This window comes from Takifugu flavidus, chromosome 18, assembly GCF_003711565.1.
Source record: "Takifugu flavidus isolate HTHZ2018 chromosome 18, ASM371156v2, whole genome shotgun sequence".
NCBI classification, from domain to species: domain Eukaryota; kingdom Metazoa; phylum Chordata; class Actinopteri; order Tetraodontiformes; family Tetraodontidae; genus Takifugu; species Takifugu flavidus.
Genome location: NC_079537.1, coordinates 8,096,914 through 8,117,699, shown reverse-complemented (window position 1 = coordinate 8,117,699; position 20,786 = coordinate 8,096,914). Strand labels below are relative to the sequence as shown.

Below are 20,786 nucleotides of genomic sequence, written 5' to 3'. Positions count from 1 at the left end.
AGCACACACACACACACACACACACACACACACACACACACACACACATGCGTGAAAACAAATCCTACAACCACCCACGCAGCTTTCATGTGTCACCCCAGCACCGTATGACGCCGATTTGTAGGAGGACAGATAATAAATCATTAAAACATAAGTGAGCTAACCTCCCCAGGTCCAGTAGTCTTTCCTAAATGAAAGGTAACCTTGTAGTAGTAAATCCCCCCCCCCCCGCTGCTGTTTCCACCCTATGAAAATACGATAAAATCCTGGCAGGTCTTCTCTCAGATGGCTAATCTCCCTCCTCTGCAGTGTAAATGCTATATTCAGAGAGCCGAACTCACATGTTCACCATTCTTTTCCATCAAAATATAACAAATAAAATGTTGCTGTTAATTTCATAGTTGGTTTGCAATTATGCCTCCAGGTTAACACATATGCTTCCTGTAATTAGGAGAAATTGTTTTTCCCCATTTACCATGTGTTGAATTCAATCACACATGCAAAAGAAAACAGAATTCAGCTTCATTAATCATAACATTCAATCAACACACTTGAACATCTCTGCTGATTGAAATGCTGCAGTAAGTTCCATATCATTCCTGTTCTTATGTTTACATCCAGATGAAAACCAAACTGTATAGACTAAATTTTTAATGTGACTGATACCGTTTATTCATGAAATGCTGCATTTGGATTGGTTCTTGGTCTGCGCTGACCTGAGAGGTACCTCCAACAGCGATGACTGCAAGTGTTGGTGCAATCTTTTTGAAATGTTTCACATCCTGTCTATTTTCTTTTAATTCTTAGGAGGTGCACAAACCACAAAGATTTAATTTAATTTAATTACGGGTTTATTCGACATGTGTCCAGTATGTACTTCTAAAGTGCCGCCTGACTTGAGCAACAGCAGGGGTCCTGTGCCTAAAAGGACTCTGGCTGCCGATCAAATGATTGAATTACCGGTACACGACTCATATTCTCAAACAAAAGCCAAACATGCCCCCATTTGCACCAGAGGATTGCTTTATTTAAAAGACTAGATTATTTGCTCAAGCATAGTCAATGGAGGAAAATGGATTCTAGTAGCTGAAGGATGGGGAAAATCAAATAAGCTCTAATGAAACCTGATCGATGAGCACAGCGGTGGTTACTGCCGGAGCTCAGTGGGCAACACCGGAGTAAATGGAGGGAACTAAGGAATTTACAAAGGGGGGGGGGTGTTGTTGAAGAGCAAATTTTGAGAACAGAAGTGGATTCTTGGTAGCACCGTCTGGTTTCTGTGGACCTGCACTTGAATGAACTGCACTGAAAAACAAAAGTGTGCAAGGAGGATAAAAAGGTCAACTCCGTCCCATTCTGAGTGCAAGCGTGTGCATGAGGTGGGAATGGAAATGAAGCTCCTTCCTGGGAAAATCAAACAGCACTAGTTCTTCCACAGAGTGACAAAACGAGGCGTGGGAAAACAGGGACGCGGGCGTGAGACCCGGGTAACCTGGGCAGGGCCAGGCCGTGGTGGAGGGAGCAGGAGAGCTGTGCTGGTGACAGGGTGGACCGGGCAGCAGCTGGTGTACGCAGGCCACAGGAAAGCTGAGCTGCGTGGGCGCTTCCCCCTCTGGGAAGCATTGATGAGATCTGGAAGATGCGTTCCTGCCTTCTCCTCACCTTCTTCCTATCCAAGACTGTATGGGCGGAACACAAATCTGCTACAGGGGACCTGGCTGCAATCCACTGGCACCGAGACGCTCGTGTTGCAGGGACATTTGCGATTGGCGAGTTTAATGTTGGTTCAACCCTTGGTCCCTTGTAGACACAAGTCAGAGAGAGTGAGGCTGATCATCCTTTCATCCCCTCTCCTCACAGAAACAAATCACTTCCTGCTCGAAGCACGCAGAGAGCGTGCCCACCTCCCCCACAAGCAGATTGTCCCTGTGACTCAGCTGACTCGGGGCAGTATGTGTACGCCGGCATGCTGCCGCAGGGGGCTCAGACACCCACGCCCTGCTGTGCGTGAACCCAGCGCCACCTGTAGCCCAGTCTGGCAGCAGCCCGTGCCATCCACACGTTGTGTGTTGGAAAAAGCGGCGTCTTTGGCCTTGCTAATCTCCTCCCGCACACCACGTACGCTCTCGCTTCACTTAGGAACTGTATTGTGCAAGACAGCCACAGGAAATAACAACTTGCTCAATGCTTAAGCTCTATTACAATATATAATTAGTTGTTTGTACTTGACTTCAGCAGTTGGGGGAAAATTATACTAACAGCACTTGAACAATTAAGAGGAGCAGCCTTCAAAATAATGTTGATTCAAGGGTGATTACTGACTGTCTGAGGGTTATCTTTGCACCAGATTTGAATTTAAATAATATATACATAATTATATTGTTTTGCGTGTTGGATACATCCTGCATTATGTGTACGTGCACAGACTGAAAAGGATCACTGTGACATGTTATGTCAGCAGTCTGGGTCAGTGTCCACCACGATAGCAGGAAAACGCAGGCCGCCTTCACCCAGCAGGGAGTACACGTCTCTCAGCACGCTGCTGCTGGGACGGCCAGAAATGATAGAGGACAGCTGGGGGGTCAAAAGATCTGACAGAGCCTGCAAATAGAAGAGGAAGAGTCTGTTGTTTCCATTGAGCCTCTGACAAAGTGGAAACCTAGCAGGTGCTTGGAGAAACCTTTACCTGCTCAAGGCAGCGCTCCTGCTGCAGCAGCGCCACCTCTGACCTCAGCTTCTCCAGCTCCCGGAGCTCAGCCTCGGTCCTGTAGGTGACAGTTGTGGGCAAGGGTACGGCCGTTCCCTCTCCCCACGAACCATTTGCTTCGGCGGGGCAAAGGCAGCCTTTGTCTGGTCTCCATCGATCCCATGCTTTCCACTCTGATGGAAAATATGGTTATTTTTAGAAACCCAGTGTGAACACTCATAGGCCAAAATGTTTTCTTTCTGCTCTGCCGCCTCAGATTTAAATAGCCTGGCCCTTGTCTTTGTCTTTTGAGTAGATATAGAACCCCACCGTCACGGTCATCTGTCAAGGCCACAAGAGTTTTAATGTGGACCCACTGTGACTGTTATCATTTTCCAAGAATCCGACTGGATAGACTGTTACTGTTTACTATTAGCCAAATGATGTGAGCACACGTTGATGATGAACATCCTTTTTAGCAACATGTGATTGCTGCAGTGGCCCTACAGATGGTAAAAATAAACCAAACTGTCTCCCTGGTGGTGATACAGTCATAATAGTGGTGTAACATAGAAAGCCCATGAGGATTCAGTATAACTGCATCACTGGGAATCACACGGTAATCAGATATTCTCAGTTATCAGAAGTTATCTCTTCTTTGTCTTTTTAAATATATATATATAAATACAATTATTTTAGGTCTGAATCTATGGGTTACAAAGGAAACACATTAAGTCCCACCGTGTTTCACTTGGCTGGCAAATTTTTGGAGCTCCACTGCCGTCATCTGCAACGTTTCAAGTGTCTCACCTGCAAGACAAAAACATCATTGAACACAACAGTCAGTCAATGTAACAGTAGATGAAATGCTTTGCTTCATCATAGTATCCTGTTCCTGTGAAGTAATTAATTAAATAACTAATATTCTTTAACTCATAAACTGCAGCTATACCTTTGTCCAGGCCTTTACACAGATCTTCTGTGACTTCTGAGGGCTGTCTGTCCAGAATTTCCTTTGTCCGGTAGCACTGAGTCAGGTCAAGACCTTGGAGAGTCAGTCTGTGGAGCTGCTCTCGGGTCTGGTTTGGACTGCCACATGGCCAGTCCTCTGGGAACTGGAGGGATGGGGGAGAGGGTGTCAGTCATTATTCATGCCAAGAGTACGGGTATTAACCCAAATGTTCTCTGTACAAAACAAAAACAAAAGTGGATCAACATCTGTGTTCCGACACTTAAAGGACAAGTCAGAAACTAGCAGGAAGCCTATTTAACCACATGAGAATACCGTAGTTCTCATCCTCTCCAAGAAGCGACTCCTCCCAGCCTCAGGTTTCCTTTGTGAATCAGCAACCTTTTCCCACAACCTTTTGAGAGAGACAGACTTAGTTCCAACATAAATAGCATCATGTCCGTTTGATGAATAATGATTTTGTGCACCTGTTTTTTTTCCTCAGAAGGGCCTTCCATTTTTCTATTTCATCAGAAGCTGTTCTGTCATGGCGGCAAAGAGTTAGAGGAATTTCATTTACCGGTAATTTATCCATTCATCCAGGCATACAGAAGCACCTGTTTTGTTGAGGTAAACTTGGACGTCCAGGTTCCACTGTGCCTAAAACCCGTGCCGTGTTATTTGAAGCAGACGTGGAGACAGTTGCAGCGTTGCCAAGGTCGTTGCCACTCAACACTTTGCCCTTTGTAACCTTCTCTTTAGCATTTAGGGCTGAGTTGTGTAACTGACCTGAAGTAAAAGAGAAAATGCTGAGGTTTTCTAGGTTGTAAAATTCCTGCAGGGTTTTCTATATGTTATGATTAAGCAAAGTCCACAGTTATTATTTTACAATAATGTAAAGGACCAGAATGTACCAGAATGAATTGATTGTGTTCTGTTAGAACTGGCCGACTTTGAGGCTGATCTGGAGCTCTGCTTCCCTTTGGAAGGGGCAGATGCCAGGGGGCCTTCTTTGCGAACAACAACAGCATCTTGCGTTTCCTTTGGAGTTAAAGATGGTGTTTTTGAGTCTTTTTTGGAAGGTCCGTTGCCAGCACGAACCTTGAGGGCTTTCTCCAGTGCTTGCTCAAGCAATTCAATATCCTTTCTCTCCCTGGCTGAGGCACCTGCATCTGACGCAAGCAAACATGATTTATCTTTATTATCATTTCATGTGCAATAAAGGAAACAACCAGATACATCTAACAAACAGTCACAGTTCATATCTAAATAAAATAGAACTGGACATCTAACCTTATATTATTAGGATTATTATTGTATGGTATACAAATACCTGCCGAAGCATCGCTGGTACATTCTGGCTCCTGATAGCAAGTTGACGATGGTGGTGATGATGCTCTATGGAAACATACGACATGTGACTACACACTAAAATTAACACCATGAGCAGGGGTGAGTACATATACACGCATGAACGTGTGTTATATTGAGGGTCTTCTCTGTGTTTTCAGACACCATGTTCTATTATAACACACCATGTTCTAAAATAACATATTTAACTTTTAAACGCATAAAATGACTTAAGGGCTTCCTTAAGGACTAACATGTACTTTCCTATTGTTGTGTAGTTTGTAATTGTAATATAGCCCTTAATCAAAAGGCACTGCTGGGATTCGAACCCAGGATCTCCTGTTTACTAGACAGGCGCTTTAACCAACTAAGCCACAGCGCCAGATAGCGGCGACGGACCGAACTTATTCTATGAATATACTCCACAACCGATTAGTTATACCAACACATTATATGGCGCCTGTCGTATTTCGGAAAAATATACTTACAAGCTTTGTAATATTTCTCTGTAGACTTGAATACGGTCGTTTAATTGGGCTTGCTCCGCTTTACGGGACTTGATAGCTTGCTGGATGGACGATAAAAGTGACATGTTTGCTCCAAAATTCACCCCGCAGACTTCTGCATGCAGTCGGTGTTTAAAAACAGAGAAACTTTTGGTTTAGGAACACAAGTACTAAGTACAGGCGTAAAAGGGTCGCATAATTCGGGGTGGCATTTGGGGGGAACGTGTAGCTCCCTCGTTAGTTACTCCTCGCTGGCTCTTTTTCAGTCCAGTTCGAAATGGAACGGAACGGATGCGGAAGTGACCTTTCCAGGAAATGTGGAGAGACGTGAGAAGGTTTCAGCAAAGGCTCCAAGTAGCAAAATCTACCCACTATTCCGTGGGGTGATTTTCCTTATCCCCAACTTTGCTTGTACAATTTGATGGAAGATTCTGAGGAATTATTAACCTTCGTGCTGTTGCATAGGGAAGCCGGGTGCATAATCCAGAGGGCACTTTGCGTGATTATTTATGCATGACAAAGAGCAGAGATATCATACGAGTTAGTATTAAACATTGTTTTGGTCCCTTAAAGGTCATCTCATGAAATACTCTACATTACAGTGGGGTTTTAATGAGTTTTAATGACCAAAATGCCATACTCACCTTGTTTTTGCTGTAATTTGTCAGGAGTGTTTCAAACATCAATTGAAATGTGAAATTAGACTCCACTCCCCATCTCAGAGATGGTGTTCAGTGTTTGCAAGGCAGCATTATTTTAAACCCATCCATCACAACCTATACAACATTTCTGCTATTTTTTCAGAATGCTGTGGGAAAACAGCTTGCTTGCTGCATAGGAGGCAAATGAATCATCTTATTTGTTCACCCCTGAACTGGCCTCCTGTGGCGCAGCAGCTGTGGGGAACACATTTACCTCAACGTTACTTGTGAGCCATCTGCCAGAGCAGGATCCAGTCACTCATGTCCAGAGAAACAAGCTGCACACAATCCTCCGCCAATGAGCAACTCTGCATGGGGACGTAAACAACTGCTTCATAAATAATTCAGAAACAGCTTGTATGAGTCACACACATGCATACAAGACAATATTCTATGAGCTGTTATTGACAAGATTTGGGACCATCTCAGGACAACAACCTGTTAATATGGAAGCACTTATTGTAACCCTAACCCTAACCCTAACCCTATTACACACATACTCCGATGCATTCCCCATTGCAGCTCTGCTGCAGGCAACCAGAATGAATATGACAAACAGTCTGCTTCGATGAAAGAAGACAACACTGAGCCAATATTGCTTTTGGAAGTAAGAACTTGTAAATTTCATAAAAGGATGATATAAAGAATGAGAGACTTATAATAAGTCATGTATGACTTTAATGAATGGTAACATGAAAAGTTGCACAAGCTCATTACACTGAAAACAGTAGGCATGTGGGAAACTCATACAGGTAATTCCTCATGTTTTCAAGGCACTGCAAGAGTGTATCAGATAAGACTGACATCTAGTGGCCATTCTCTTCTAACTTCTCATTCCTTCACCCTGGTCATTTTGACTTTGAATAGACCAATTTAACATTGTGCCCAATGTGAAGGTAAGGGTCTAATGTTTTCTAATATGTTTCAGCTGCAGACATTATTTACAAAAACACTCATTTAAGGATTCTCTAAAGTTATAGATAATAAATAAGGATTTTAAACAAACAAATAAAGTCGTTTTTCAGCACTTCCTGTGAAGATGCGCCTGTCGGCCGGAAGGGGGCGCTGTTGGTCCGACAGTTCCCTCCTGGACCTGCTGTCCAATTTATGTTCATTGGTTCCGTTATTGTTGGGGAAAAGGTTTGTAATGACACTGTGTAATAAACCTGCGTTTTAACTTGGGAGTTAAAATGGAGTTCGAGTACAAATGCTTCGACACGTTTATGGGATGCAAGGACGTCTATCCGGCCTCAAGTTTGTTAGCTTGAAACGTTAGTTAGCAGTTAGCCAAGTTAGCTACGACCATCCCGTAAAAGTTACGTGTTGCTGACTAAATAATTTTAGGACTTTAGATGGCGTTCCGTGCATGAACAACAGGGAATACGTTCATTAGTGACCGCGCGGGAGCTTGATTGAATTCTTTGAACTACCTTTTCCAGACAGCAGAAGCCAGACAGGTTTGATATGTGGTAAACACTAGAAGGCCTGTTGTGTGTCATATACTGTATGTGCAGCTCTTTGTTGTGGCTGCTATTGTTTGTTGTTTACTGCAGCCTTTCAGATGAAGCTAGTGTCGCCTGACTGATGCAACATTTACTCTTCGTCCTTCAAGGTCAAACCTTGAAGTTGCTGCAATCCTGAAGGAAACTGCACGTCTCGGTAAGAGCTGTGACTAACGATGGTTATTTTAGGCTGTTTATGCTATAATGTTCTAGCCTAGACTAGCTAATAATTGATGTGTTTTGGACCACATCATGTTCAATTTGTCATGTTTGTGAATATGTACAGTCGTGGCTAGAATCTCGTGACATATTGCACAAGTGTTTTGGAATGGTTGTTTAAAATAGACATCGATCCTGCTTGTCCTTGTTTCAAGGGCAAACGCCAAAACTTTGAATTTATTTGACAAGTACATCTAAATTCCAATGAAGAGGCACTTGTCAAACCACCTCCACCTTTTTGCCAGGCTGAATTAACTATAGGCAGAAGATGGAAACGTCAACGGGCATATCCCAGGGATCAAACCCTCCGTACGAGGACAAAGATGCCACCCTCAGGTAAATACCCAGTAGGTATGGCGTCATCTTTGCTTTGTCAGTGGTCACAACGCTCAGTCTCTCCATCTTACTAAATCTAGTCCTGAAGATCTGTCCGAGATGCTGGCAGCAGGGACCAAGGAAGTTCATGAAAAGGCCGAGAACACCCAGTTCGTGAAAGATTTCCTCAGGGGGCGCATTAAGAGAGAGCTTTTCAAGGTTAGCCCGCAGAAGAAAAATCCCAGAAATGTTTACCATTCGAATGTATAGATTAGCAAATAAAGACAATGTTCTGTGTTTTCTGCCAGCTTGGATCTGTGGCGCTTTATCACACCTACACAGCAATGGAAGAGGAAATTGAGAGGAACAAAGACCATCCCCATTTTGCCCCCTTATATTTTCCTGCAGAGCTGCACCGCCACCAGGCTCTGGCCTGTGACCTTGAGTACTTTTATGGCCCTAACTGGCAGAGCCAGGTGACGTGCTCGCAGGCCACCCAACGTTACGTGGACCGCATTCATCAAGTAGGCCGAGAGGATCCAGTTCTGCTGGTGGCCCACGCCTACACCCGCTACATGGGGGACCTTTCTGGGGGTCAGGTGCTGAGGAAGGTGGCACAGAGAGCCCTGAAGCTGCCACCTACTGGCGAAGGTGTGAAATTCTATCAATTTGATGCCATCCATAGCGCTAAAGCCTTCAAGCAGCTGTATCGGAGCCGTATGAACGAGCTGGACCTGGACATGGACACAAAGAAGAGGCTGGTGGAGGAGGCTGTCAAGGCTTTCCAGTTCAACATGGAGGTAAGAGGCTAAGAACCAGTAGAAGAATACGAGCAGATCTGTTGTTACTTTGCCTAACGTGAGCGTTTTCCCTCCTCAACCGTCTCCTGATTGTGGTGGCAGGTGTTCGAGGAGTTGGAAGAGGTCGGTAAAACCATCCAGGATGACCTTTTGGACGCTGGCATGCCCGTTCATGGAACACTGGGGGGCGACATCAGCAAGTGTCCTTACTATGCTGCCAAAATGGGTACGCAGGAGACTCACTCCGCTTTCCATACGCTTACGTTTCTGCTACATTTGTGTTCTGCCTCCCTTTGTCACAGCGGCGTCCGGCGGCACGGCGTACGTCGGTCAGCTGGCGATGGCCGTCCTCCGACACCCTACGGGGCAGGTCCTGTTCGCCACATGGTTCGCCGCGCTGGCTGGGTTAGCGGCGTGGTATCTGATGTGAGGCAGCCGTCACCCCGGCACTCTGCGGCTGCTATGAAGCAGGTTCTGCTGGCTAAACATGCACATTAAGATGATGGATCGTGGACCATTAATCTCGTTTTAATTTCAGTAATGCTACATGTTAGCTAGTACTTCTAGCTGGCAGGAAATGGAACTGGGATGCTGTTTTTATTGAAGCGACCCATAAACCCACCACTATATTAACTCTGCCTCATTCTCCTCCTGCCATTCTACTCCACTACCTCCTCCTCCTCATCAATCCTGCACCCGTCCACATGTAACTCAGCATTTCTCTGCTCCTTCACTGATGTTGGCGTAGAGCTTGGGCAGCCACTTTCCAGTTAAATGACACTCGATGCAAATCCGTGGTAGCCAAACATACTGTGCATATGTTTAGTTCATGGGTCCAGTGGGGGTTTTGCTGGCCAGACTACTGCTGTTGTGGTTATTGATCATTTACCGAGGCTGTAGTCTGAATTAATAACACGCCCGCGGTGGTTCATTGTGGAAAATATGTCCCGATACTGTAATTATTCTGTTGCTGATCCCGCAGCTACTCCCAAATGCAGCGACTGTGTTTGATGTTTAAATCTACTGATGCATGTTCCGATGCGAGCTTGGAGATTTAAACGCTCGTATTATGTTCGGTCCAAATGACCCGTGCCACAAGAGCCTCTGTCAGGATGGAGGTGTTGAAGGAAGCGATTGCAGCTGTATTAAAAGGAAAAATGTCTATTTTATTAACAAAGCCACATAAGGAGCTCATGTTGATATATCATAGATACAACAGCCTCAGTAGTGCCGTCTAAAACGCTCTTTATTACCGTACGTGTTACGGTACAGTGCACATTTAACATTTTACTGACAGTGATTCTTTGCTGTGCCCTCTTTTGTTGGACTTGCTCAACACCAAAGGAAACGCTGGGTAACAGTTTCATGGAAGCAGATGCTGATTTCTACGGTTTAAGCCGCACTTGTTTTGTATCTCAGGTTTGTGTTCATTCTGCACAGGAAGGAGCGATGCAGAGGCGCCAGGACAAAGTTCTGTTTGAGTGATATTGAGCTGAGACCTGCGAACGAGCTGTAGATTTAACCTCGGATTAAAGCGAGCGGTTTGTTTTGGGATTTCTTTGCATCGTTACTTATTTTGCTCTTGGTTCTTTAGTGGATTTAACTTGACAGAAGCTTTACGGTTGTACACTCTGATTACTGATGTGATGTCTGTAGAGTATCAGACACCTTTTCATGTGGTAATGAATAAATTCTGATTTCCTACTTTGTCCCAATGACTTTGTTTTTTCTCCTCCTCCCATCAGGAGGTCAACAGTTTGATGCCCATTAAACTGAACACATGCAGGTTGGAGTTAGACTGCAGCCTGACCGCCATCTGATACTCTGACAGACTGGGGAAAACAGGAGCCGTACAGGAAAACAGAAGAACTGGGGGCACATTTAATCCCAAATCAGGCGAGCCATCCTTGTATGTACAATAATGTCAAGTGGTTCCTCATCCCAACGCGGTTTTCACGTGGCCACGGATAGAAAAGCCACCCGGGAGTCTCCGCTGCTCAGACGGCGTCGGCGGACGTGTGACGAGGAGGCAAGTTGCGTACAGGAGCGTCCCCGTGCGTGGATTTGTCTTAGCCAACAAACAGCCCAGCTAATCCTCCTCCCCCACACGGATCCAGCCTCGGCCCCAACGGTCCTAAAACGCCAGTCCTCTCGCCACCGCCACCTCTGCGCTGCCACCAGTCCGACCTTGATGAAGCTCCTCAGTTCCAGGATGACCGTTTACCTTTAAAAAAAAAAAAAAAAGAGATGTTTCAAAACCCAGACCGCGACATTCGAGAAGCGGAGCGGGGCTGTTCTCTCGACCTGAGCGCAGGGGTGCATGCATGAGTGTTGTGCGACAGACACAGACCAGATGTTTCAGCCATGTCCTACCTGGTGTGTGGCTGTCAGGATGAACTAAACAATTTCTTTAATTTGGAGAAGAAACCCTCCTCCTGTTCCAAATGTCCCTCCTTCCCGTCATGCATGCTGTCCCCTGCCTCAGGCGGCCTACCAGTGCTGCCCCCACCTGGACAGAGACCAACACTACAACAGCGAGGCTCGATACCGAACCACATCCGCACCCACGCAGGTGGTCAAAAACGCCCCAGATGGGACAAATCTGCAAATGCTAGTCTGAAAGCGTCCTCGTACCTGTGGTGGCGGCGGTGACACCGTTTACCGTCCCCTCCACGTCTCTTTCATCCTCGGCGTAGCTCATTAGGAGAGCTTTTTGTCTGTCTGTGAGGTTCCTGGACAGAAGCAGAGAACTGTTTGTTTTTCGTTCCAAACTCCAGCACGAACACACGAGCACCCCGAAGACTCACTTGGGTATTTTTATTTTAATGTGGACATAATGGTCTCCGAAGCCGTAGCCGCTGACGCGAGCGATCCCCTTTCCATTCAGGCAGATTCTCTGGTCCGTCTGGACTCCTGCAGGAATCTGAAGATGAGGACGACCCGGAATTTTAAACACAGTTCAGGAACATCTTGGACAGAACGCGTAAGGCTGCGGGGCAAACGTACTGATAAGTTTAGCGACTCGTAAAGGCCCTGTGTCCTGGCGGTTCCTCCAAGGATCGCTTGGGCCACAGAGACATGAAGGTCAGAGTGGATGTCTGCTCCGTCCCTCCTGAACACTGGACTTTTCTGGACCTGGGGACCAACGCGGACCACATCCCAAATCAGAACAGATTCATATCAGTCCGACTGATGTGTTTATGACCCCTTAATTGATAAAAAAGTGACACTCGTACCCTAAATGTGATGAAAATCTCCTTTTTGCCGACTGGCATCCTGACCGTCTGACCGTTCTCCACCCCTAATCAGAATAAAAGAGTCCAAATAAATCCAGACACTTTGTATTTAGGACATTTTCCCTCTAAATTCCACCATTTCCAGCCACAACAAATGCTCTATTGTCAGGAATCAGAGACTGACCAGCGGGTACAGGGACCATCACCGTCTTCTTCTGTTTGGTCTGGCCCCGCCCACGGCACGACTGACAGGGGCGGGTGATGACCGACCCTTTGCCGCCGCACTGGCGGCACGTGGAGCGCATCACAAACGGACCCGTGTTCACCGTCTCCTGCAGGGACGACGACACACGTGTTCAGAAGAGCAGCGCTAAGAGGCCCTGGTGGACCCTGGGGGCCGGGGGGGGGGGGGGGGGGGCTCACCATGCCGGTGCCGCTGCAGACGGGGCAGCGCTCCACCTTGCTGCCTGGCTCGTGGCCTTTACCGTCGCAGCGCTGGCAGGCGGCGTCCACGGTAACGGTGAGCTCCTTGTTGACGCCCTTGGCGGCCTGAGTGAAGGTCAGCTCCATAACGTACTGCATTCAAACAGAGAGAGAGTGGCAGCTTCGTCCAATAACGCAAACGAGCGCAGGAACGTCCGTGTTTATGCGGTCGAACCTCCTGGGGCTGATCAAATATGGCGTTGAAGTCGCCAAAGCCCCGGCCTCCCGAGTATTCCCCGAAGATCTTCCGGAAGAGCTCCTCTGGATCGATGTTGCTGGTCTGCCCGCTCCAGTACTGCTGCCCTCCTCCGGCCTGGCCGGCGTCAAAGCCCGCTCGGCCGTACACGTCGTACTGCTTCCTCTTCCCTTCGTCGCTCAGGACCTGCGGGAAGGTCGGTTGACATCGATGTAAACCGAGCGCGTCCGAACCGGTAAAAGGAAACAGGACTTTGGGGAGCCCACCTCATAAGCTTCAGCCAGCTGAGCAAACTTTTCCTTCGCTTGTGGGTCGTCTTTGTTGGTGTCGGGGTGGTACTTTTTGGCCATCTGAGAGACAAACCAGCAAATGCAACACTGGTTAAGAGACCTGGAACCCCAAGCGGACTGTGAAAACCTGCCAGACAGGAGCACACCTGGTAGTAGGCCTTCTTGATCTCCTTCTGGGTGGCTGTGCGAGGGACGCCGAGGATCTGGTAGAAGTCCTGCTTGCTGCTCACAGGGGCGCTTGTGTGAAAGGAGAGCGCACCGCCCCCGTGGGGAGACTTAATTCCTATGAAGTGTCAAAAGAGGATAAAATATCTATATATAAGTTGGCAGAATTCCATCCTTCGTTTGACACATGCTAGGAGAGGATGCACAAGGCACATTTCTCTGACCGACGTCAACACATGCAGCAAATCCTCCACATTTAATTCGGTAAAATCGTCCCAGCGTGATGGACAAAAATAGTGACGGGAAAAAGAATTTTTGAGGTCAATGGACACTCGATGGGAATTCTTGTGTTGATTCTGGGTTACTGGGTCAAACGGACCACTCAAAGCTTTGAAAACTGCATTTTCTGTGCACGCTTTAGTTGCCAATAAAGTCAGTTCTGAATGAGAAGCTAGATATTATATAGTACACTGTAATTACTTCAAACAATCGAGCTAAAGACAGTGTACACTACTTGTGTAACTTGTAGCTTAAAGGACTTTTCCAGGGTCCAAAAGTAAAATCGTTTGGATAACAGAGGTGCACGTCATCTTGCCTGCAGGCTCCCTGTGGAGCTAAACAGAGGACCAGAATGTTCTAGAAACACGCATTTAAAGGCGAGCGTTGAAGGAATGCTTCGTTACGGTTATTAGAGCCGACCAGATTAAATAAGACGGATAAAAGGTTGATGATGCAACATTAGCAACAGCTCTACTCAATCAAGTCTGACGACTGCAAACAGGAGGCAGCAAACCTTGCAAAATAGCATTATTAGCTCAAAGAGTGTACGGAATAAACGCCTCTCTAACGCACACTCCTCTTTTACGCCCACAGGAAAAACTGTCGACACTTATTTTATTGGCTCTGAATTGGCCACAACAGCTTTAGCTTGGGTTAGCTTAGCGCAGGCCAATAGCAGCCCACAGCACTCACCTGACAGCCCTCTCAATGTCAAGGCTTTGGCTGCTCCCCGAAACGGCACGCTCGTCCCAAGCCAGAGCTTTTCCGTTCCCAGGGTAGAAACGCTGCGAATCCCTCCATGGCCAGCGCAGATTACTGTGCGGGCAGCTCCGTGACGACCGCAAGACACGATGACTGTAGTCCAACGTGTGGAACACCGGGCCGCCGTGGACGCCATCATTGCTGCTGAGGCGCTGACTTGTCGGAGACAACTACGCATGTGCGGGAGGGAGGGCACGTGACCTACCGCCCAAAGATCCTCTAGTAGAGGCAAGAGAGGCACTCTAAAAAAATTAAAAGGACGAAGAAACGTTTGCATAAATTATTGTTTTTAATCTGACCAAAGAGGCATTTATGAACAATCTAACATCGCGTTGCAGAGTTTTTTTAAAAGTCATATTAAAAGAAAAAGAAGTTGCGCTTGTTTTAATGCGCGGGGTAGCACGCTAAAGCTGGTGTGCTCGCCAAGAAACGCTTGAGCTCAATCGGCAAACTCCGGCGGGCAAAGTGAGCGGACACTGCCGCCGCTCTCAACTGTCAGCTGTCGCAAGAGTCCTCGTCCAGCTCAGCCACCCGGAAGGCACCAAAGTCAATTTGAGAGCAGCATGAATCGCTTTAAGACCTCCAAATTCAAAAATACCACCCCGAAAATTGCCAAGAAAGACGTGAGTAGCTCCCGTGTACAGTTTTCCGCGCTATCGTTAGCATTGCTTGTTAGCTGTTCTGCTGAAGTGGTGTTTTGGGGGAACGCCTGCCTGCAGAGGGATGTTCAACTTCCTGCATTCGAACGGCTGCATAGTATTGAGAGAACTACAAGAAAATGTGCGGTCCCGCATAAGGAACCATAATAAGAGACTGCTGACACTTTGCAACCCAGAGTTGCTAACCTGGACGTCGTCAATTACCCCGCTATTACACTGTAGCTAACGCACCCTTTTCTGATTGTTTAAAACAAACCAAAACGCGACACTCTTGCACACTTGCACATCCGGAGGTCGGTTGTGCAGATTACCCGAATGAGAAGACTCTGGTCTAAAGGCTGTTGGCGCACAAGAACTTCTGGCAAGATGCATCATTGAACCCGCTACCTTGTGTAGGAGAAGAAGGGGAAAGGCTATATTCAGGGGGGGTGTTTGCAAGTCTGCAATCTTTGGAACCTGTTAAAGTGCTTCTTCCACGACTGAGGTCAGGTGACTGAAGCTGTTGTGTCAGACACAGACTTGGACTGAAGAAGGAGACTCTAGGTAGAGAATCTTAAAGAGAAAGATTCATTTCAGAACATTACCCTAATATCGTATCATCATCGTCCTGCAAAAATAAAAAATAAATCTTTCCTGAGCTGTGAGAGGCCCCGAGCAGGCGGCGTGTGCCCTGGTTGTTTTTATTGGAACACTTATCAGGTCGACTGCTTCCTCCAGATGTTCGTAGACCCCTGATGCTGGTGTGCATGTAAAGCTAGATCCTTCCTGCACGTTTATTCTTCCCTCTCTGGTTTCTGCTGACGAGATCCCAGCGTGCACGTTGAGATTCCTCAGGGACACCCGGCTGGCTCCGCTCCTGTGCAGGCATGTCAGGCGCTCACGTGTCCTGAGGAGCCGCTGCTCTGCGGCTGGATGAATCCGCAGGTGTCTCCCGCCTGTCCCGACCTCCATCCGCTCACCTTCTGTTTCCTTCAACGCAGGAATGGATCGACAACGTCCGAGCCGGTTCCTTCTCCTGCCAGGGGAACCACATCGCCGCCAGCTCGAACCTGGTGGCCTTCAACACGGACCAGGCTGGTGAGGAGCCTGCAGATTTGTGATTAATGTGGCGCGATGTCCACCCCAGAACGGTTTATTTGCTGTGTGTGCAGGCGGGGGCATGCTGGGCCTGACCTCAGTGAAGCCAGGCTCCGACGGCCGGTGGACGGTCACCCACATTTCCTGCCATTCTGGTAGTTTTTTTGTTTATTTCATATGAAATCGAGCTGTTTCCGTGCTCATTAATGCCATTTTGAACGTGTCCCCCCCCCTCCTCAGACCTCGTGAGCGACATGGCCTTCTCTCCTTTTGATGACGGCCTGCTGGTGACCTGCTCTGCAGACGAAACGGTCAGCTCTTCGATTTGCATCCCCCGTTTGCCCCCTCTTTTCCGCCTCCACGCTCCCCTCGGGCTCTGCTGCCCCTGGCGGGGAGCTGCTCGGCCCCTGTTATTCCGTCTCCCTCCTCTCGCCGCTTTACCCTCGGACGCAGGTGTCAGAGCTGGCAGGAATCTGCTGAGCTGAGTCTGGGTTTTCAGACTCAGCAGCACACTTTTATTTGATTTTCCTCTCAAACCCTGAATTATGAAAACAGGGATCAGAGTTCCTGTCACGGCTGCTGTTGCTTTAAGGTTTGGGAAACTCCCGAATCCTCCCGATGACCTCAGATTTGACCCTCCCGTGTGTGTTCAGGTGAAGCTGTGGCGTCTGCGTGAGCCCGGGGCGGAGCAGCCCGCCGCGCCGGAGCTGACTCTGCGGCCAGGCCGGGGCCGGCTGGAGCTGGCCCTCTTCCACCCCACCTCCTCCGGCCTGCTGGCTGTGGGGAGCACCAAGTGCCCCCTCATCTGGGACACCGGCCGCCAGGACTCGCCCCTCGCAGGTAGCTCCGGATGAGGACACGGTGACGCCTCATTATTTATGCGCACACCTGTCCGTACGTCATGTTTTGAGTGTGTCGGCCGGTCTTCTGTTTTCATTGTGGTCTGTTTTGTTTCTATGTGCAACGTGAGTATTTGAGGTGAAGGGGCTGGTTTTCTTTTTGTTCCCCTGGGGACTGACGCTGCCCCCGTGGCTCTGTCTGTGTGCTGGAGCAGCAGAGGTAATGTTGTAAACAGTCCTGGTCCCTCTCTCCTCCAGACCGGCCTCAGGATGCAGTCACAATCCTCTGGCCTCCACCCCCGCCCCCGCTGTCCTCCCACCAATCACGTGACAGCTGTCCTGGCTGCTGCTGCTCACTGCTCATCCCGTTACTTGTGTCATCAGCTGTGACCCCCCCCCCCCCCCCACACACACACACACACACTGGCTTTTATCCTCGCCTTCATTCATACGCGATTGAGGAACAGTGTTTGGACGGTGCAGAAAAATCCGAGCGCGTGTTTGGATTTGAGTCTGCCGCCCGGCTTCCCGGCTTCCTGGTTTTGTGGTGAAGCGAAACTGTTCCCACGCACGTTCTGTGCTGTGCTCACGCGTGGCGCCGCGGCCTCCTCGGCCCTCTGCTCAGAATTCCTTTCACACCTAATGCACAAAGACATTTGACCTTTTTTGCATTGGTATTTTGTATCATTTTACATCTCAAACTCTTGAATTAATGGCTTCAGTTCTCTGCTATGCTTTTTGGCTTATATCATTCGTGCGCTCACGATCATTCACATGCTCTTCAACCTTATCGAAGCCTGTGTAACTCGGCCTCTGCGTCTCTGGCGTCTTTCTCTGACCTCCTGTGAAATGGTGTGTCTGCAGTTTTGGAACAGCACAGCGACCAGGTCCAGAGTCTGAGCTGGAAGAACGACGGGACACTGCTGGCTTCCTCCTGCAAGGTAATCACAATTTGTGCATCAGATGTCTCGCAGATATCAGTCAATGCAAATCCAACAAACTAAACAAAATAATATTCAGATGAAATAAAATCACGCTGCTATAATTATGCCTGCATGTAATTATATCTTATGCCTGATTATTATTAATATTCTATTAATATTAATTAATCTAATGGATGATGTAACAGTAATAAAATCGTGAGCAACTTAATAATCGCCTGTTTGTTTGATGTAGTTGCAGTTTTTATCCCCTAGGTGTCGCCATCGCCCCACACTCAGTTTTTCCCCCTCGATGCCTCTACGACTCACTATTGTTCCTGTTCATTTGGGTGGTTATTTAAACCAAGTTCTTAAGAGAGGGTGGGGGGTGTCACACTGCTCACAACACGTATTAGGCTTGGTAGGACAGCCACTAAAAAGTAGGACACATTTTCATACAATTATAGTGATGAGCAAAATAAGTTGCAGCAGTAATTAGAATAAATCTTTTCCAGATAAATTGGACCCATTGAACTGATATTTGTGAACTGATTTTGTTTTCCCGATCTTAGCCCTGACTTCTAGAGAAGTAAGGGATTGATTCCCACAGTTTTCCATCCTTTCATGCCTATTCTCATTGGTGTCACCAGGAAGTAATCACACAGCTTGAAGACATTTTTTGTGTAGGAGGAGGAGGAAAGGAGGTAGCGTGGGTTCTGGGAGAAGAGGTAGAGGAGCGGGGGGGTTGTGGATTGAGTCGGGAATGGTTTCATGCACATATTTTATTTATAGAAAAGTCTAGCGGCGTTGGTACATCAGGATTCCTGCTGTTTCCTCGCTGAATCCCTCCATTCATCCGCATTTGTAACCAACTGTACGACGGATTCAGCGACGTGAGAGTGACGCCAAAGTCTTTTCGACAGCATGCGGATGAGCCGACTCGAAACGGAATCAACTCTGACACAGAAAAGGAGCAGATGTGTGTATTTAGCGGTCCTGATTGTCAGTCCAATCACTGCTGTTTGTCTTCGCCCTGACAAGTAACAAATGACGGCGAGCGTCAGCAGGCCCCCGGTCAGAGCATTTACCTTGACGACATAATCATCATCAGCAGAGCTACTCCTGCTGCCCCAGGAGTGGGCCAGGAAAGGAGGGGGGTGTGTGACACAAGATCAGAGTCCAGGGTGAAAGGGGGGGGCTCTCTAAGGGCTCTGGTGTCATTTAACTCGAAGGAACACCCAATTTAGATCGCTCTGTTTTAACTTATTAAAGCAAATAGTGCCCACCGACATGTGGGTCCAATCCCTGCGGCCCTCCCACAGAATAAACATTGGAGCACAGGGCTGGGGGCAAAAGATGGAGGGGCGAACTTCTCCCCAAAGAGCAGGAATCAGGCCTCCTCTGTACTCAGGGAGGTGGCAGAAAGAGACTATTCATCTTACAGAATGTAGAAGATGGTGGACGAATACCGTGTTTATCCCAGTGACGGGTGGGACAGACGGGTGCAGCCCAGTCCCAGGACTCTCCTCCACCTGAGCTGCACCCCTCAAACCAGCAGCTGATACTGGTAACCGTGGGAGACGGGCCACAGGGCTCTGGCTGTGTTTGTTGATGAGCTGGGAGAGCTCAGTGCTGTTTGAAGATTCCCAGCATCCGCGGGTGTTTGCATACGCGCGAGCGTGCGCGGCGGCGAAAACCTCATTAACAGCAGCTTGAGAGTGAGGCTCATCGCCGTGGTTGAACAGCTGCGTTCTCAGCAAACAACGACACAAACGCACACATGTGCGGGCCTCCATCTGGGCCTTTATGAGCCGAGGTAGTGTGTGTGTGTTTATGTGGGTTATTGTCTTAGGCTTTAGAGAGTCCACTTGTTTCGTGTGTGTGTTTGTGTGTGTGTGTGTGTGTGTGTGTGTGTGGGGGGGGCATCTGCCTTTGACAAGCGCCTGCAGTGTGTTTGCACTGCCAGATAGTTTCCGCTCTCGCTGTTTGCTCAACAACACATAGGTTGCCGACCAGTGTCTGACTGTCTTACATGTTTACATCTGCAGCAGCCGTGTGTGTTTATTGCTGCTGCATCGAGTGGACGCGCAACACGTTTGATTGACGCTCCCTTTTTATCCTGACATGCTCATCAGGAAGGAGGACGATGAGATGAGATGATGAGACCTTGTTTCACTGTTTTCTGACGTTCTATCAGAGCAATTCAACAGGAGAATGTGTATGTATGTGTGTTTGTGTGTCTGTGTGTGTGTTGTTGTGGCACTGCTGAGCTTTTGGATTACGTCCAGGTCACAGAGATGAAGCCTGGGGGTATTGTGTTCATGGGTGGGCTCCAGAGCGCACACATGTGCACATGTAAACACACACAACCCTGTAAAACCCTGTATTTGTGCTGTGTATCCATAGGGTCCACTGTGTGTGTGTGTGTGTTTTTGAGTGCATGACGGTCAGTTTCTCCTGGTTCCCCCTGACACGCGTGTGCTCGGCTCAGTCAAAGCCGTCGCTCATTACCTGCTATCTGCCCGCCATGGTCACAGTCACCCAGCAGACGTGCACGTCCCGGTCACAGCCTGGTCCCATTAGAGCCCCATTTCCTCTCAATCACGCAGGCGGCTCCCCGACTGGCTGCTGCGATCGGTGCGCCAGGCCGCCGAGGGGTCACTGGGCGGCATTTACCAATAGGGAGTCAGAGCACGGCGACAGATTTAGTCATCTCGAGAGATTTGGGCAGATTTAGGCGGACTTTATTAAAACTTTTAGTATGGTTTCTGTTTACGGCTTCAGAAGGGCTTTCCTTTAGCGCACCATGAGAGCGCCTTGTTTTTATAAGTATTTCTTCTTTGTGTGTTTAG

General features: G+C 48.0%; 4 protein-coding genes and 1 non-coding gene across 10 annotated transcripts in view; 2 read left to right on the top strand and 3 right to left on the bottom strand.

The window, feature by feature from the left end:
- Positions 1-1,005: 1,005 nt before the first annotated feature.
- Positions 1,006-5,832, bottom strand: LOC130514862 (tubulin epsilon and delta complex protein 2). Of its 3 annotated transcripts, XR_008947078.1 has the most exons (11): positions 5,474-5,813; positions 4,969-5,033; positions 4,550-4,807; positions 4,253-4,424; positions 4,124-4,177; positions 3,972-4,050; positions 3,639-3,801; positions 3,428-3,496; positions 2,687-2,880; positions 2,400-2,601; positions 1,006-1,305 (listed from the first exon to the last, which is right to left on the bottom strand). XR_008947078.1 is itself a non-coding variant. In XM_057014692.1 (10 exons), the coding sequence occupies exons 1-10, from the start codon at positions 5,575-5,577 to the stop codon at positions 2,455-2,457; spliced, it is 1,299 nt and encodes a 432-aa protein (XP_056870672.1). In that variant the 5' UTR covers positions 5,578-5,832; the 3' UTR covers positions 1,006-2,454. The 3 variants fall into 3 exon arrangements, 2 of the variants coding, with proteins under 2 accessions (XP_056870672.1, XP_056870671.1); XM_057014692.1 differs by having other exon boundaries at positions 1,006-2,601; positions 4,550-4,801; positions 5,474-5,832; XM_057014691.1 differs by having other exon boundaries at positions 1,006-2,601; positions 5,474-5,812.
- On the bottom strand, positions 5,294-5,367 carry trnat-agu (transfer RNA threonine (anticodon AGU)). Its single transcript has one exon. It is a non-coding gene; the product is annotated as a tRNA-Thr (tRNA).
- Positions 5,833-7,222: 1,390 nt separating the features above from the next.
- Positions 7,223-10,732, top strand: hmox2b (heme oxygenase 2b). 2 transcript variants are annotated; one of them, XM_057014689.1, is made up of 7 exons: positions 7,223-7,332; positions 7,805-7,851; positions 8,159-8,249; positions 8,330-8,447; positions 8,537-9,028; positions 9,131-9,254; positions 9,331-10,732. In XM_057014689.1, exons 3-7 carry the CDS (start codon positions 8,182-8,184, stop codon positions 9,456-9,458), a joined length of 930 nt encoding a protein of 309 aa, XP_056870669.1. In that variant the 5' UTR covers positions 7,223-7,332; positions 7,805-7,851; positions 8,159-8,181; the 3' UTR covers positions 9,459-10,732. The 2 variants fall into 2 exon arrangements, with proteins under 2 accessions (XP_056870669.1, XP_056870670.1); XM_057014690.1 differs by having other exon boundaries at positions 7,306-7,332; positions 7,746-7,851.
- Positions 10,257-14,619, bottom strand: dnaja3a (DnaJ heat shock protein family (Hsp40) member A3a). Of its 2 annotated transcripts, XM_057014678.1 has the most exons (12): positions 14,371-14,619; positions 13,380-13,516; positions 13,210-13,293; positions 12,923-13,129; positions 12,688-12,840; positions 12,449-12,596; positions 12,265-12,329; positions 12,035-12,163; positions 11,836-11,951; positions 11,663-11,760; positions 11,402-11,537; positions 10,257-11,252 (listed from the first exon to the last, which is right to left on the bottom strand). In XM_057014678.1, the coding sequence occupies exons 1-11, from the start codon at positions 14,615-14,617 to the stop codon at positions 11,416-11,418; spliced, it is 1,506 nt and encodes a 501-aa protein (XP_056870658.1). In that variant the 5' UTR covers positions 14,618-14,619; the 3' UTR covers positions 10,257-11,252; positions 11,402-11,415. The 2 variants fall into 2 exon arrangements, with proteins under 2 accessions (XP_056870658.1, XP_056870659.1); XM_057014679.1 differs by lacking the exon at positions 11,402-11,537 and having other exon boundaries at positions 14,371-14,617.
- Positions 14,620-14,772: 153 nt separating this feature from the next.
- Positions 14,773-20,786, top strand: part of LOC130514852 (mitochondrial import inner membrane translocase subunit tim16-like) — a 65,381-nt gene continuing 59,367 nt past the window's right edge. The window contains exons 1-6 of one of the 2 annotated variants that reach the window (XM_057014668.1): positions 14,773-15,062; positions 16,079-16,175; positions 16,250-16,330; positions 16,416-16,486; positions 16,829-17,015; positions 17,879-17,955. In XM_057014668.1, coding sequence (XP_056870648.1) covers positions 15,003-15,062; positions 16,079-16,175; positions 16,250-16,330; positions 16,416-16,486; positions 16,829-17,015; positions 17,879-17,955 — 573 coding nt within the window. In that variant the 5' untranslated portion in view covers positions 14,773-15,002. The remainder of the gene's footprint in view (positions 15,063-16,078; positions 16,176-16,249; positions 16,331-16,415; positions 16,487-16,828; positions 17,016-17,878; positions 17,956-20,786) is intronic. The other variant, XM_057014670.1, reaches the window with a different exon arrangement.

Coding starts and splice junctions, on each gene's coding strand:
- LOC130514862 (XM_057014691.1), bottom strand. CDS start 5,577: ATGTCACTTTTATCGTCCATCCAGCAAGCTATCAAGTCCCGTAAAGCG. Junction 4,425..4,549: donor AACACAATCAATTCATTCTG/GTACATTCTGGT, acceptor CTTTTACTTCAG/GTCAGTTACACAACTCAGCC. Junction 3,802..3,971: donor TGGAGAGGATGAGAACTACG/GTATTCTCATGT, acceptor CCATCCCTCCAG/TTCCCAGAGGACTGGCCATG.
- hmox2b (XM_057014689.1), top strand. CDS start 8,182: ATGGAAACGTCAACGGGCATATCCCAGGGATCAAACCCTCCGTACGAG. Junction 8,250..8,329: donor GACAAAGATGCCACCCTCAG/GTAAATACCCAG, acceptor TACTAAATCTAG/TCCTGAAGATCTGTCCGAGA. Junction 8,448..8,536: donor TTAAGAGAGAGCTTTTCAAG/GTTAGCCCGCAG, acceptor GTTTTCTGCCAG/CTTGGATCTGTGGCGCTTTA.
- dnaja3a (XM_057014678.1), bottom strand. CDS start 14,617: ATGCGTAGTTGTCTCCGACAAGTCAGCGCCTCAGCAGCAATGATGGCG. Junction 12,841..12,922: donor TATTTGATCAGCCCCAGGAG/GTTCGACCGCAT, acceptor GTTTGAATGCAG/TACGTTATGGAGCTGACCTT. Junction 11,761..11,835: donor ATTAAAATAAAAATACCCAA/GTGAGTCTTCGG, acceptor GCTTCTGTCCAG/GAACCTCACAGACAGACAAA.